This window comes from Oryctolagus cuniculus, chromosome 10 (genome assembly GCF_051225735.1).
Source record: "Oryctolagus cuniculus isolate XC-2025 breed Fujian yellow rabbit chromosome 10, ASM5122573v1, whole genome shotgun sequence".
Taxonomy (NCBI): domain Eukaryota; kingdom Metazoa; phylum Chordata; class Mammalia; order Lagomorpha; family Leporidae; genus Oryctolagus; species Oryctolagus cuniculus.
The window spans coordinates 88,625,330-88,638,959 of record NC_142876.1 but is presented as its reverse complement, the minus strand read 5'-3'; the positions used below and the strand labels follow the sequence as shown (position 1 = coordinate 88,638,959).

The window sequence follows — 13,630 nt, the reverse complement described above, 5'->3', positions numbered from 1 at the left end:
GGACCATGCACGCAACATGTGCTACAGGATGGCACAGAATCTCAGCAAAAGCAGTAATTCCAGGGGACAGAATCCACAAAATGCGACACTGGACGGTGCCTGGGCTCTCCATGGAGAACATGAGCAGAGTCCCACACATCCTTGTTTGTCAAGACCATGAGTCTGGGAGCAGAGAAAGGCTGACCAGATGTGGACACGTGGGCCAGCTCTCTGAAGGAAAGGGTGCTGCCCCACAACTTGCCTGGCCATAGTCTATTTATAGTAATAAAAAGGATCCACACGAATCTTCGCAGATTAATTTAGCTGTTTGACAAACTGTAGTGCCAAATTATTTTGAATGACCATCCTTTCCTTTGAAGACATAACTATCTAATTGGATAGGAACTGAAATACTGCTGCACACTCTCTGAACCATGCCCATGGAAAGGTGAAGGGAAATATTTTCACTTTTAGCTTCAGTGGGGTAGCCTGCAAGTGAACCCTCAGGTACAGTGACTTTCTAGCTCCCCAGGTTACCATGGGTAAGGCCCTCAACAGGTAGAGTTTCTTTGTACAAATGTTTGTGTGTGGTGACCATCTGGATCCCAAGGCTGGAATTAAGGCAAGGATGTTCAGGTATACAGCTCGCTCCTATGGGAGAGTGGGCTGGGTTACCATGGTACCTAACCCATCTGTATCTCCATCAGGTGGTTCTATTGGAGGGGCAGAGATGTTCTCCTAAATCATCCTTGTTGGCATGCTCACCTTTCAGAGAGCAAAGAAGGAGACTCTCTCTTTCTCTGCCTTGCAAGTAGATAAAAAGAAATACACAGATAAGCAATTCTTAAAAATCTTAGGACACTGGTAAAAATGTGCATAACTTAGCTCTCCATCTGGGGAAGGGCACCGGGCACAGGAAAGTCCTACCAGGCTCCTTTCAATAGCAGTATTCTGCCCTCGTTGCTTCTATTCATTGGGTAGGAGTAGGGCTCAAAAATTTGTATTTTATTTTTTTCTTTTATTTAATAAATATAAATTTCAAAAGCCCAACTTTTGGATTATAGCAATTTTTCCCCCATAACCTCCCTCCCACCCGCAAACCATCCCATCTCCTATTCCCTCTCCCATCCCATTCTTCATTAAGATTCATTTTCAATTTTCTTTATATACAGAAGATCAACTTAGTATATACTAAGTAAAGATTTCAACAGTTTGCACCCACACAGATACACAAAGTATAAAGTACTGTTTGAAGACTGGTTTTACTGTTAATTCGCATAGTACAACACATTAAGGACAGAGATCCTACATGGGGAGTAAGTGCACAGTGACTCCCATTGTTGATTTAACAATTGACACTCTTATTTATGACATCAGTAATCATCCGAGGTTCTTGTCATGAGCTGCCAAGGCTAAAAATTTGTATTTTTAACACACACTGTTTAAGATACTCTGAGTTAGACTTTTCTCACAATAATCAGGAATATTTAAATCTCCATTTTAATCAAGCATTACTTGGGAAATAGGTAGGAACTGCCACACTGAAAGGAAAGCTGCTTACTACTCTCAAGAACATAATCAATTTATTTTCTATTTACATTTTTCTTAAGGAAACCTATAACTACATCCCATGGGATCAATGTAAAAGAATAAAGAAAAGAAGTTTTAAAAGCATATGTGTTCAGTTACTTTTTATGCAGACATGATAGCTTTCTCCCTGTCTCTTTCCTCCCTACTTTAGAAAGAGAATCCTGCTTTCATGGGACAAATGAGCTTTGCCTCAGCTGTGCACACAGCTATGTTTTAGTGGACGTGTCAAAGGATGACGTGGGTTGGACCCCAAGTCCCAGCCCTGCCCCAGGGCAACCTTGAACAACAGCTTTGAGCTCTCAGAATCAGTTTCTCCATTCATAAAATGGGATGCTCATCCTGGTCCTGGCCACCCCAAGCAATTGTAGTAAGGGTTTAACGGAGTAATACAGAGGAAAAGGGGTAGTGAAGTAGCCTGAAATGAATGACTGTCCCAAGATGTGACTGGCTTCTGGTCTCATGTGAGCCCTGTAGCTTCCCACTGTAAAACGCAGGTAGTCCACTTCTCTGAAGGAAACCCAATGACTTGAGAAGAACAGACCATCAGAGTGTACCCTTGACCTGAAGTCTTCGTGCATTGTCACCTGCAATTGTTGGCTTTGAACGCCAAGATTCCATTCATTATCAAGAACTTCCAGGCACAGCTTTTAACTCATGACTTCCATGGTCATCTCTGCTTCATGCTCCAACTGGATGCAAATTACATCTGCAAGTCCCATGGGGTGGGCCCTGTCCAAGTGCCCCAGGGTTGGGATTCGAAGGGTGCTAATTTTCTTTAGTGGAATGGACCCAAGGCCTTCCCCACTACACCTTCTCAGGTTAACACCCTGTCTTCTTTTAAACTCTGTTTTTCTTTTCTGTGTATTTTGTTGCATGTGGAAGAGCAATATGGGAGTGGAAGAAAACGTTTTGGGCCAAATAATGCAGTATGGTTGGAAATGCTTCCCTTGTACAGATTTGGCATAAAAATAAACTTCTCTGGGCGAGGGCTCTTGGTGCTTGTTGTTCATTAATATGCTGAAATGATTTCGCACCCCCCCCCCTACTTTGAAGGTTCTTTGAAACTGATTTCTATTCATTTTTTTTCTGGGAAAATGAGAAAACGGGGTGGGGGGAGAGGTGTGAGGGGCAGGATGTGGAACTCATGCAATGTAGAACTTATAAGAAAGATTACAGTTTGTATAGCTCTCCCAGGAGCTTTGATATCTACACTTGTGGATGGGTATTTCCTTAGGGAAAAAAGGCATTTGGGATGGTTTTCTGTTCACTTGCCCGGGAACTAACCTTATGAGCTCTTGAATTAGAGCTGGGGACATGGATGCCCAGGAGGCAGGCTCATTCAGCCACGGTGATATAATATCTGCCCAGTGCACACATAGCTGGTGAAAAATGGTACTGCCCGCCCCCCGCCCCATCACCACATAACATCCTGCTGGATGCATAGGACTTCTTTTTAAGGACTTGTTTTTTTTTAGCATCCTATGGTAGAGCACCTAATTGATGTGAATAGAGGTATGCAAAAGAAAAATGCGTCGTTTTCCTTTTGCTGTGAAACCAGAGGCTCCCCCCAAAGCTGGAGGAACACCAGAGCCCCCCGTTGGGATGCCATTCAACCAGCCTGCACAGGAACTTTGCTGCAAGATCATGCACGGTGCCTGTCATGGTCACCAGTGAAACCCTTAGTGCCACCAGTTTAGGGCCTGCCACGGAGCAGGTGCCCAGCCAAGGGCATCGCACTGTCGATTCGGGAAGGATGAGAGTTTTGTGAGCTGGTGGCCCCGCGGGTTGTGGTTACCTGGCTGGGGGTCGGTGTAGTCCACAGTGTAGCCGTCCAGCTGCAGAAGTTCCTGAGGCTCTGCTTTCTTCTCCCGGTAACTACACATGGCGAATGTGTACTGGCTGACCTGGGAAGGACAAGCAGACTGTGAGGTATTGTAGTTAGCTCCCTAGAACCTTCCTTCCCCCCGAAAGAAACCTTCTCTATTTAATTGTACCTGCACGCCTGTGGCCCTGGACTCAGTCCCTGGGGCCCTGGACTCAGTACCTCCTGGCTGTGTGACCTCTCTGGTTCTCTGTGACCCATCTGTGGACTGGAGATCATGGTGGAACCCAGCTCGTGTGCTCAATGTGAGTGCTGACTTGAATGAGTTCACACAGGCAGTGCACTCGGCAAGTGCCCTGTGGAAGTTAACTCTTGTCATCACTGCTGCTACTGTTAGCATGAAACTACACACAGTTGCCATTTCTGTAGGTCTATACCGGATGAATGGTGCCTACTGCATAGGCTTTACCTAATAGGACCGTGGCTCTAGCTGAGACACTACACAGGACTTCTGTTAGAAGTTTGGAACTAGATACTTGTTGAGGGCTGCCTGTTTGGACAAGTATTTTATTTTGCTCAGGGCAATTCTCAGCATCAAGCTACACATCCCGTTCCCCACTCTCCCTCCTCGCACTGCAGAAGTGTGTCTGGTTGCTTGGGAAAGTCTTCCCTGCAGCTCAGACAAGTGCAGGAGTGACACGCTGTCAGAAGCAATGAGCGCTTGATGGTTAGGTGCCAGTCACAGCGGAGCAATCCTCAGTGCCCGACGGCTCGGCCATTGTCACTAGTGCCCTAAGTGGCAGCCCTCACCCTACTGACACGGGGCATCTATGCCAGCACAGGGTGGCTGCCTGCAGCTATGGGCCCGTCTGCAGGATCCTGTCGCCACAGCGCATCCAGGCCCAGTATGGAAGCTTAGCATGTCTACACTTGACTCTCCCACGAGGAGCCTGTGGGAAAGCAACCATCTCCTCAGCTTTGGGCTAAGAGCTCTTGGGCATATTTACCATCCACGGATGTCAAATGTCTTGGCGACGGAGAGCCCCATCCCTCATCTCCTGGTTCTCTTTATTCAAAGAGACATTTCCTGAGTAAACTTTGATCCCAGCTGGGGACATTGTTAGTCTCCTTTACGGGGGGATTTGTGTGTGCGTGCTTTAATAGCTGTAAGATACTGGTGTACTCAAACCCTCCATGCATCTCCTACACAGTCCTAGCAAGGTGCAGCAAGACCAAGGGCACCCATGGCAGAATACCTTGGTGGCTGGTTTGTCTGTTGCTGCCCTCTGTTGGTGCCTGTTGGAAACATAACCTTGCTTGGGTTTCTCAGAATGTGTATGTATGATTTGGAGAGTCTGCTTCCTATACTGCGAGGCTTTGACAGGCTTCAGGGGAAACACAAGACCTGCTCACCAAATTCCTTGATAAGAAAACATGCATCCATCCTCCTGAATTAGCTGAACAAGTAATAACGTCCTTTCTCCTACAAAGCAATGTCAAGTGCAATGGGCTACCTTCCTGGCTCCGAGGACCTGTCACCACTCCAAGCCTCAGAGTTCTCATCTGCATTTTAGCAGGGTCTGCTATTATTTTTTTTCAAGATTTATTTTACTTATATGAAACAGCAGAGTTACAGAGAAGAGAGAGACAGAGAGACAGATCTTCCATCCACTGGTTCACTTTCCAAATGGCTGAGCCAGGCCAAAGGCTGGAGCCTGGAACTCCATCCGGGTATTCCACATGGGTGGCATGTACTCAAGTACCTGGGCTAACTTTTGCTGCCCTCCCAGGCGCATCAGCAGGGAGATGGACTGGATGTGTAGAAGCTGGGCTCGGAACCTCTGTGATTTGGGATGCCAGGGCCACAGGCAGTGGCCCAACCTGCTGTGCTACAACACAGGCCCCTAATAGCTAATTTGCTGGCAAATTCATTGAGCTTTACACAGTGTACGTGATATTCACATAGCAAATACTGAATCTCTGTGTTTATGTAAGCAGGTTTCTTGCACTGGGCACTAACATAATAGCGTATCTGAACTGATACATTTGCATATTAGATGATAAATTCCTTGAGGGTAGCTTAAGGAGTTATGCATGCAGATTGTATTTAAACCTCCAGAAGAAAAATTTCATGGAATGGGCATTCACTGGTTGAGTCTGATTGGTTCCAGAAAGTTGATTGTGTGCAATCTATTAAAGTGGCCCCCCCCATCGCCCCCAAATTTAAGCACAGTATCAGGAATTTCCAATCCACTACAGGTCCAATGGACAAGAGATTCCTTATGATCCCTTGTGTAATAGTGATGGTAGGTATTGTGGGGAAGGTGCTGTGGCGGTTCTTACCTGGCATTTCATCTGGACATAGTTTGTTAACGTGTTTAGCCAAACACAGAGTTGCCACTACTCACTTGAGATCAGAAAAATATCACAACAGAAGGGTGTTATTTCAAGACTCAGGCATTTACTATTACTGCTCCTGGGGCTTGTTGAGTTTTTCCTGTTCTATTTAGTGGCCTGCTTCTTGGAGCGCTGTGTGCTGCTGCCCTCTGCTGGTTTTTGACTGAACGCGCTGTTTAAAAACTGAGTTTAAGCAGATGGAAACACCTGAGTTTATTAGGAGTGTTTTTATTTATGACGTGACAATGTACTCTAGCAAGTAAAGGAGGGAGAAGAAATCATTTCTCACTGAATACTTCTAATTATTCCAAGTTTTAAGGGGATCTTCTGTTTTTGAGAAGACTGGACCACAACAGTGAAAAGCACAGCGATCTAAGAATCTCACATACAACAGAGGTGGGCGCTGTGCTGCAGTGCATTGAGCTGCTGCTTGCAAGCCTACATCCTGTATTAGAGATCCGCGTTTGAGTCCTGGCTACTCCCCACTTCCAACCCAGCATCCTGGAAATGCACTTTGGAAGCAGCAGGTAATGGTCCAAGTACTTGGGCTTCTGCTATCCACAGAGGAGAGTGGTTGCTTTCTGGCTCCTGACTTTGGGCTGGCCTATTGTGGATAAAAGATTGACCTCTCCCTCTGGATAAGACTGATCTCTCTCTCTCTCTCTCTCTCTCTCTGGATAAAGACTGATCTCTCTCTGTCACTCTGCCTTTCAAATAAATAAATACATCTTCTTTAATGTCCAGGAAGCGTCTCCAAGTGTGCTTCGGAGAAGAGGTTTAGAGGACTGCACTTTTTACATCCTGAGACTCCTCAGCTGGAACAAACCTTCTCATGGACTCTTAGAATGGGCAATTGGGACTTCTAAGGCTACAGCCATCAAGGTTGCATTTCAAAGGTGGCTGGACCTCACACAAGAAACCTTTACTCATTTCCACCCACTTGTTTAAAACTGAAAAATGTTTTCGATTAGGTTCCTAAGGAGTGCACTGTAGTCACCTCTATTAAAGTGTGTGTGTGTTTGTGTGTGTATTGGGGAACTCACTACAAATACACAGATTCTTTAAGTCAGACCACTGAAGCAGAGGCTTAGAACAGGGTGGGCCTCAGGTATATACATTTGCCATAATTGTCTAATTTTTTTTTTGACAGGGTGGACAGTGAGAGAGAGAGAGAGAGAGAGAGAGAGAAAGGTCTTCCTTTGCCGTTGGTTCACCCTCCAATGGCCGCCGCGGCCGGCGCACCACGCTGATCCGATGGCAGGAGCCAGGTACTTCTCCTGGTCTCCCATGGGGTGCAGGGCCCAAGCACTTGGGCCATCCTCCACTGCACTCCCTGGCCACAGCAGAGAGCTGGCCTGGAAGAGGGGCAACTGGGACAGAATCCGGCGCCCCGACCGGGGCTAGAACTGGTGTGCCGGTGCCGCAAGGCGGAGGATTAGCCTGGTGAGCCGTGGCGCCGGCCCTCCTAATAGTCTAATTTTTTAAACATTTAATTATTTGAGAGGCAGAGAGAGAAAGAGAGAGAGAGAGAGAGACAGACAATTCATCTGCTGCCTCACTTATAAGACCAAAGCTGAAATCCAGGTCTCCTGCATGGGTAGCAGGAGTCCAATTACTTGAGCCACTGCTGCTGCCTCCCAGAGTCCATATTAGAAGGAAGCTGGAGTCAGAAGTTGGAGCCTGGAGCTGGGAATTAAACCCAGGTACTTTGGTGTGCGGTGCAGACATCTTATCTTAACTGACATCTCAAGCACTAAGCTAAATGCCCACCCGTGCCTCTGATAGTTCTTAATGTACACTAAACTTGGACAACCACTATTGTAACATATAGCAACTACCCAGAACCTTAGTGTTGCCCCCAAGGTTCCATTCTAGTTAGGGGTAGAATCTGATAAAGACATCAGAGGTTGGTCCTTTCCTGTCCCTAACTCTCCCCACCATTTCTCCCCACCAGCTACGGCAGTTTGGAACACTTGGATGTGAAACTAATGAGCGAACACACTTTTGCTGTGAGCCTCTCTCCTTGCCTTTCTCATCATTCTCTGAGAATTAATCAGCTGTTATTTTCTACTGAGCCCTGGCTACCAACTGCTGCCTAAAGTTCACATACAGATATTCTGATGTTACATATCTTCTCTTTCTCTTAGGCTCTCCCAACAATTTCCTTGTATTAAATCTAACAAAATTATAGCTGTATTGGAAGTTATGTGCTGCCAACTCCCTAATGAAATACACTGCACAAGACCTGAAATCTAAATGGAGAGGAAGAACAGTCCTGTAGGCCCCTTGGGTAGACGTCCTTGCTGCCCGGTGGTTCTCACGCTGTCACTCACAGACCTCCCTTGCAGGCTCTTGAAGGAGGCAGAGCCGTGCTCAGGATAGTTTGCTCCCTTCCCGACTCTCTTGTCCTCCAGTGTGACCAGAGTGCTCCTCCTGGTTTAAGTGTGCAGATGGAATATCAGTGTAAGCAATTGGTGGCTAAAATTAAACCGGAAGTCCTCTTTAGGCAGGACAGCCTTCAACCCTGCATGCAGCAGCTGGCTGTGAGTGTCTTTGCTTGGTTCATCTCCCTTTTCTTCCAACAACCTGGGACATTTGAGCTTCCTCTGTCTTAGGTCAGCACTGGTGGCCCTGGAACTTCTCTCCTGCAGCCATGTTGGCCTGGGGGTTGCTTCAAAGTGTACTTTTCCTCTTTTGAGAAATTATTTACTGATTCATTGTCACTTATTTCAAAGTCAGGGAGGGAAAGGGAGAGAGAGAGAGATTGATCTTATTAATCTTCCATTGGCGATTCAGTCCCTAAATGCCCCCAAGAGCCAGAGCTGGGCCAGGCTGAAGCCAGGAGCCTGGAATTCCAATTTGGGTCTCTCACATGGGTGGAAGGGGCCCAAGCACTTGAGCCATCACTGTGGTTTCCAAGGTTGCATATTGGCAGGAAGCCGGATGGGAGGTAGAGGAGCTGGGAGTCACACCAGGCACTCCAGTGTGGGATGCAGATGTCCCTAGAGGGGAGTTATCCATAATGTCAAATGCCCACCTCAGCTTTTTTTCTTTCTTTATCTTGGTGACACATTACTTCTAAGTGTGATCATTTAAATAGAGGAAAAGAAAAAAGGACAAATGATCCAAAAATAATATAGTGATTTCTAGGTAAGCCACCAGGGTTATATTTAGCTATTGCTGCCACAGCTAGTACAAGAATGGGAAGAGAAGGCCTGAGTTCTCAGGCTGACTACTCCATTACATTTGTGATGGTGGGACTGTCCCAACACCTGGGCTGGTCATGGAGATGGCTAGGGGAGGAATCTGATTTAGGCAGAAACAGCAGGTTTAATTTTGGGGTTGGATGCACCTACTGAACCTCAATGGTCCTTTAAAGTTAATGAGGGGTCAGGTGCTGTGGCATAGCGGGTAAAGTCACCGCCTGCAATGCAGGCATCCCATAGGGGTGCCAGTTTGAGTCCCCACTGCTCCACTTCCAATCCAGCTCTCTGCTGTGGCCTGGGAAAGTAGTAGAAGATGGCCCAAGTCCTCGGACCCCTGCACCTGCGTGGGAGACCTGGAAGAAGCTCCTGACTCCTGGCTTCAGACTGGCATAGCTCTGGCCATTGCAGCCATTTGGGGAGTAAACCAGCAGATGGAAGACTTTCTCTCTGCCTCTGACTCTCTGCAACTCTGCCTTTCAAATAAAATAAATATTTGTTAAAAAAAATAAAGTTAATGAGAATCACATGGATATGAAAGGCATCTCACAAAATCCTGAAATCCTTCTGTCTTTCTAGCAAAGATCTTAAGCTTTAGATGGGCTGTGTGCTTTTATAATTTTTCAGAAGTGAGCACAGAGATGACTTTTTAGCTACTATGTGAGTCTCATCACCTCCTCCACACTGGAAGGCTCAGTGTGCAGCCCCTAAAACAGCTGTGCTGCCGCTGCATGGCCTAAAACATCATTCTGTCCTTTCAGTTCAGTCCATAAAATACATACAGACTCATTTCATATCAGTACATATCATGCAGCCTCACTGAGACTTTCACTAAATTCCCTCTTGGTGTTTTCCATGAAGACTGCCTCCCCCCCCCCCCCCTGAAAACCTCTCCCAGAATGAGAGCTCAGCCACTGTCCCTAAGTACCTTTCTATCTCAAAGATCCTCAAAGAGAAGCCGTGTGTCCAGCGAGGATTCATGTGGGAGACACTCATCAGGGAGAGAGAGGGCCCCTTGTCCACTTGAGCTGGAAGATGGTCCCTGGCCACTCTTCAGACCACAGGACCCTTCCCACCTCACAGCCATCCGAGGCTCTGCCTGGGCACTTCTCTTGAATCCTTTTTCCTCTCTCCTCCACCGAGCACTTCTTGAATGCCCAGGCCAGACCTGGGGCTGGGGAATGTGATGAGTGCGGCAGGGGAAGGAGGGAAGGGACACAAAGAGGAATTGTTATCAGAACGGGCCCTGCATCAGCACGGTCACTGAGGTGCGGCCAGGCGGGCTCCCAAGGCATTTTCCCCAATTCTGCTTGCGCCTAGGACCATGAGCAGCACCGAGGATCGGGAGACGTCCGTGACTCAGCACTGCCTGTTTTAGTGCGTTTTTTTCTCCCTGCTTACAGTGTGCTTCCTTTGGAGTGTGCACCAGCTGTTTTTACCTGCCCACATCCATTTCTCCTCCTGACAATGGTATCTTCCTTCTGGGTTGGAGGTAGCCTAGCTGGATTGTCAATCAAAATGTCATGCTCTCCTCTTGTGAAAAGTTAGAGGTGGGACCCAAGTCGGACCAAACCAATTCTCTCGCTCTGAAATTTCACCCTTGCATGAGTGATGAAAGGACAGAAAACAGAGCCAATTATTTTGCTAAGTGACACTGGCCATGGTTTCCACCACTTGGATTTCTGGAACTACACTAGACCCTGTCCTTAACAAGAACAGGCATTTAACCTTTTAAACAACCCTATGAACCATCTCCAGAGCCTTCCAGTGTAATCTTTATATACACACTTTCATTAACTTGGACCTGTTTCTGCTCTTTGCGTACAAAGAGCTCTAACAGATACCTTTGAGAAGCAAAAGTTCTACTCTATGTCTCTGAATGTGCCCTATACAAAGTAGGTGCTCATTAAGTATCAGCCAATGGGTAGTCTAAAGAAATCTATCTTGGGATGAAATGCCTTGCATTGCTTAGCCATGTGGTCTTCTGGGGGATGGTCAGTACCCCAAAATTTCCCTTCTAGCTAATTAACTTGAAGATTTGATTGTACCCTATAGCAACACTGAAAGGAAAGAGTACCTCCTACTCAGAGCCAGAGAGCTGAATGTTGTATGTGTAACACAGCTCAGATTTGAGCAGATGTATAGAAGGTTCAATCTAAGAAGCTCAGGGATGGAGGAACTTTGGATCTAAGTGGGGATTGCTTTATAGTGAGTTTTCAGAATTGACAGTGCTGTAAATACTACTCAAATAACCCAATAATAAGTGACAAGTCAACTCACTTAGTAACATCTTTCAGAAGAAAGCCTACATTAACTACATATTGAAAGCCTACTTTAACTACATATTTTAAAACCAAATTGGGGCCAGCGCTGTGGTACAGTGGGTTAAAGCCCTGGCCTGAAGCATCAGCATCCCATATGGGTGCTGGTTCTAGTCCCAGCTGCTCCTCTTCCAATCTAGCTCTCTGCTATGGCCTGGGAAAGCAATACAAGATGCCAAATCCCTGGGCCCCTGCACCCGCATGGGAGACCCGGAAGAAGCTCCTGGCTCCTGTCTCCTGGCTTTGGATCAGTGCAGCTCCGGCCATTTCAGCCATCTGGGGAGTGAGCCAACAGATGGAAGACCTCTCTGTCTCTCTCTCTGTAACTCTTTCAAATAAATAAAATAAATCTTTAAAAAAATTGTAGCATAAATGCTTGGGTGGAGCCTACAAATTAAAAGAAGCTATGACAAATCCTTTCATAAATGGAAAAATCCTGATACAAAAACAAAGTCCAAAAAGGAGCTTGTTAAGAATATATATTGGGGCTGGCACTGTGGTGTAGTAGGTTAAACCTCTATCTGAGGTGCTGGCATCCCATATGGGTACTAGTTCGAGTCCTAGGTGCTCTATTTCCAAGCCAGCTCCTTGTTAATGGCCTGGAAAAGCAGTAGAAGATAGCCCAAGTGCTTAGGCCCCTGTACCCATGTGGGAGACCTAGTAGAAGCTCCTGGCTTCAGACTGGCCCAGCTCTGGCCATTGTGGCCATTTGAAGGGTAAATCAGCAGATGGAAGACCTCTCTATCTCTCCCTCTATCTGTTCCTCTGCTTCTCAAATAAATAAACAAATCTTTTAAAAAACATATATTACTGTTTCTGGGGTTTTAAAAAAAGAAACACTCAAAAGAACAAAGATTTATACATAAACAAATATATTAATAATATTAATATCTGCATCTATATCCACATCTGTATATACACAGAAGTTCCTTGAAATGCTGCTGCCAGAAACCTAAATTGGAGAAGCCTAGGAGTCCATCAAAAAGGGAAACTTCTACAGGTAGCAGAGTCAAAGCTCTAAATATAAACATGGAAAAATGCCTGCAGTAACTTATGTGTAGAAAGCAAGCTGCAGAATACGTGGGTTGGGTTAGCTTTGATTGAACACAAGGTTATTGTTGATAGATGTATTCTAAAATATTCAACATAGTCATAGGAGGTTGGTTAGAACTTTTGGAAGCACCAAGCACCAAGAAGAGTGGAGCACCCCTGTGCCCCTGTGCAGGTAACTCAGACTCAAACATATTAACCATAAGAGCGATGTGAAGCTAAACACTGATTTTTCTCATGACGACTCATCTCAGTGCTCTCAGCAACAGGAACTGCTTTTTATGACAACGTTAGCATCCCAGTTGCCCTAATCAGGCACGCGCTTGCTCCCTTCTCTGGTCCTCCATCGTTGGCAGGAAACCAGGTAGGGGTAGGGGGCTATGCTCCCTGGCTATCTTACAAACTTCTGTTCTGCTGGAATTAAAAATTAATGAATGCACATTAAATTTTAAACAGATATAAGAATAGGGAAGAGAGCAGTCCTATGGGCTCTTGACCTGTTCTCTATCTTCCTCCGAATGTGGTGATGTGGATGTGTAATTTGTAAAAATTACTGGAGCAAAAAGTTTGAGCCTCACATGCTTTCTGTAAGTTTTACCCCAATTAGGAGAGATTCCTTCAGCTGTCAAATCTTAATACTGAGAGCTCTCAAGATGGATATTAAAGTTGAAGAGTTACCTGCACCAATACAAAAAATCTTTTCTTCCATCTCTTCCAGACATTCTTACCGATGGCCCACAAATACCTAGGAGAAAGGAGAAAGACCAGAGCTCATTAATGCAGTAGTTAGTGCATCATTTAAGACACTTGACTGAGAAGCATCGTTTTCGTATACAAGGAGACATTCCTAACTCAGATTGCAGATTCTGGAAGTCTTGGGTTCAGGACAAGGAGCAGCAGGTCTGGTTCACTTCCACCTACAGAAAGGATTCTGGCCCTATACCAAACTTGACAGATTCCCTGACTCATCTCAGAATCACCTTGGAAAATGTTACATTGCGATTTAATTTGTATATGTGCTAACAGTCTTTTAGGTAGGGAAACTCCTGAAAGAAGTTGTAAAAGAGAAAAAAAAAGTGCGAAGTCTCACAACTCCAACTCTTTTCACCTCTTGGCAAGTTTCATTCAGAAAAACCTTCCCTTGTTTTCCTTTCCTGAAAATCTGGCAAGAGCAGGTGTATCAGAGAGAGGAAGTTCCAGTCAACGTGGGAAGTCCTCCCTACCCACTCCCCACTTGTTGATGGAAAGAAACTAAGCTCTATTTGCAA

The 13,630-nt window shown here is 45.8% G+C and overlaps 1 protein-coding gene across 14 annotated transcripts in view; it reads right to left on the bottom strand.

Annotated features, from left to right (window-relative positions):
* CADPS (calcium dependent secretion activator) overlaps positions 1–13,630 on the bottom strand; it is a 519,824-nt gene that overhangs the window by 158,092 nt on the left and 348,102 nt on the right. For all 14 annotated transcript variants that reach the window (XM_051851514.3, XM_051851515.3, XM_089305485.1 and 11 more), the window contains exons 9-10: positions 13,041–13,107; positions 3,365–3,473 (exon numbers count right to left, since the gene is read on the bottom strand). In XM_051851514.3, the coding sequence (XP_051707474.1) occupies positions 3,365–3,473; positions 13,041–13,107 (176 nt within the window). The remainder of the gene's footprint in view (positions 1–3,364; positions 3,474–13,040; positions 13,108–13,630) is intronic.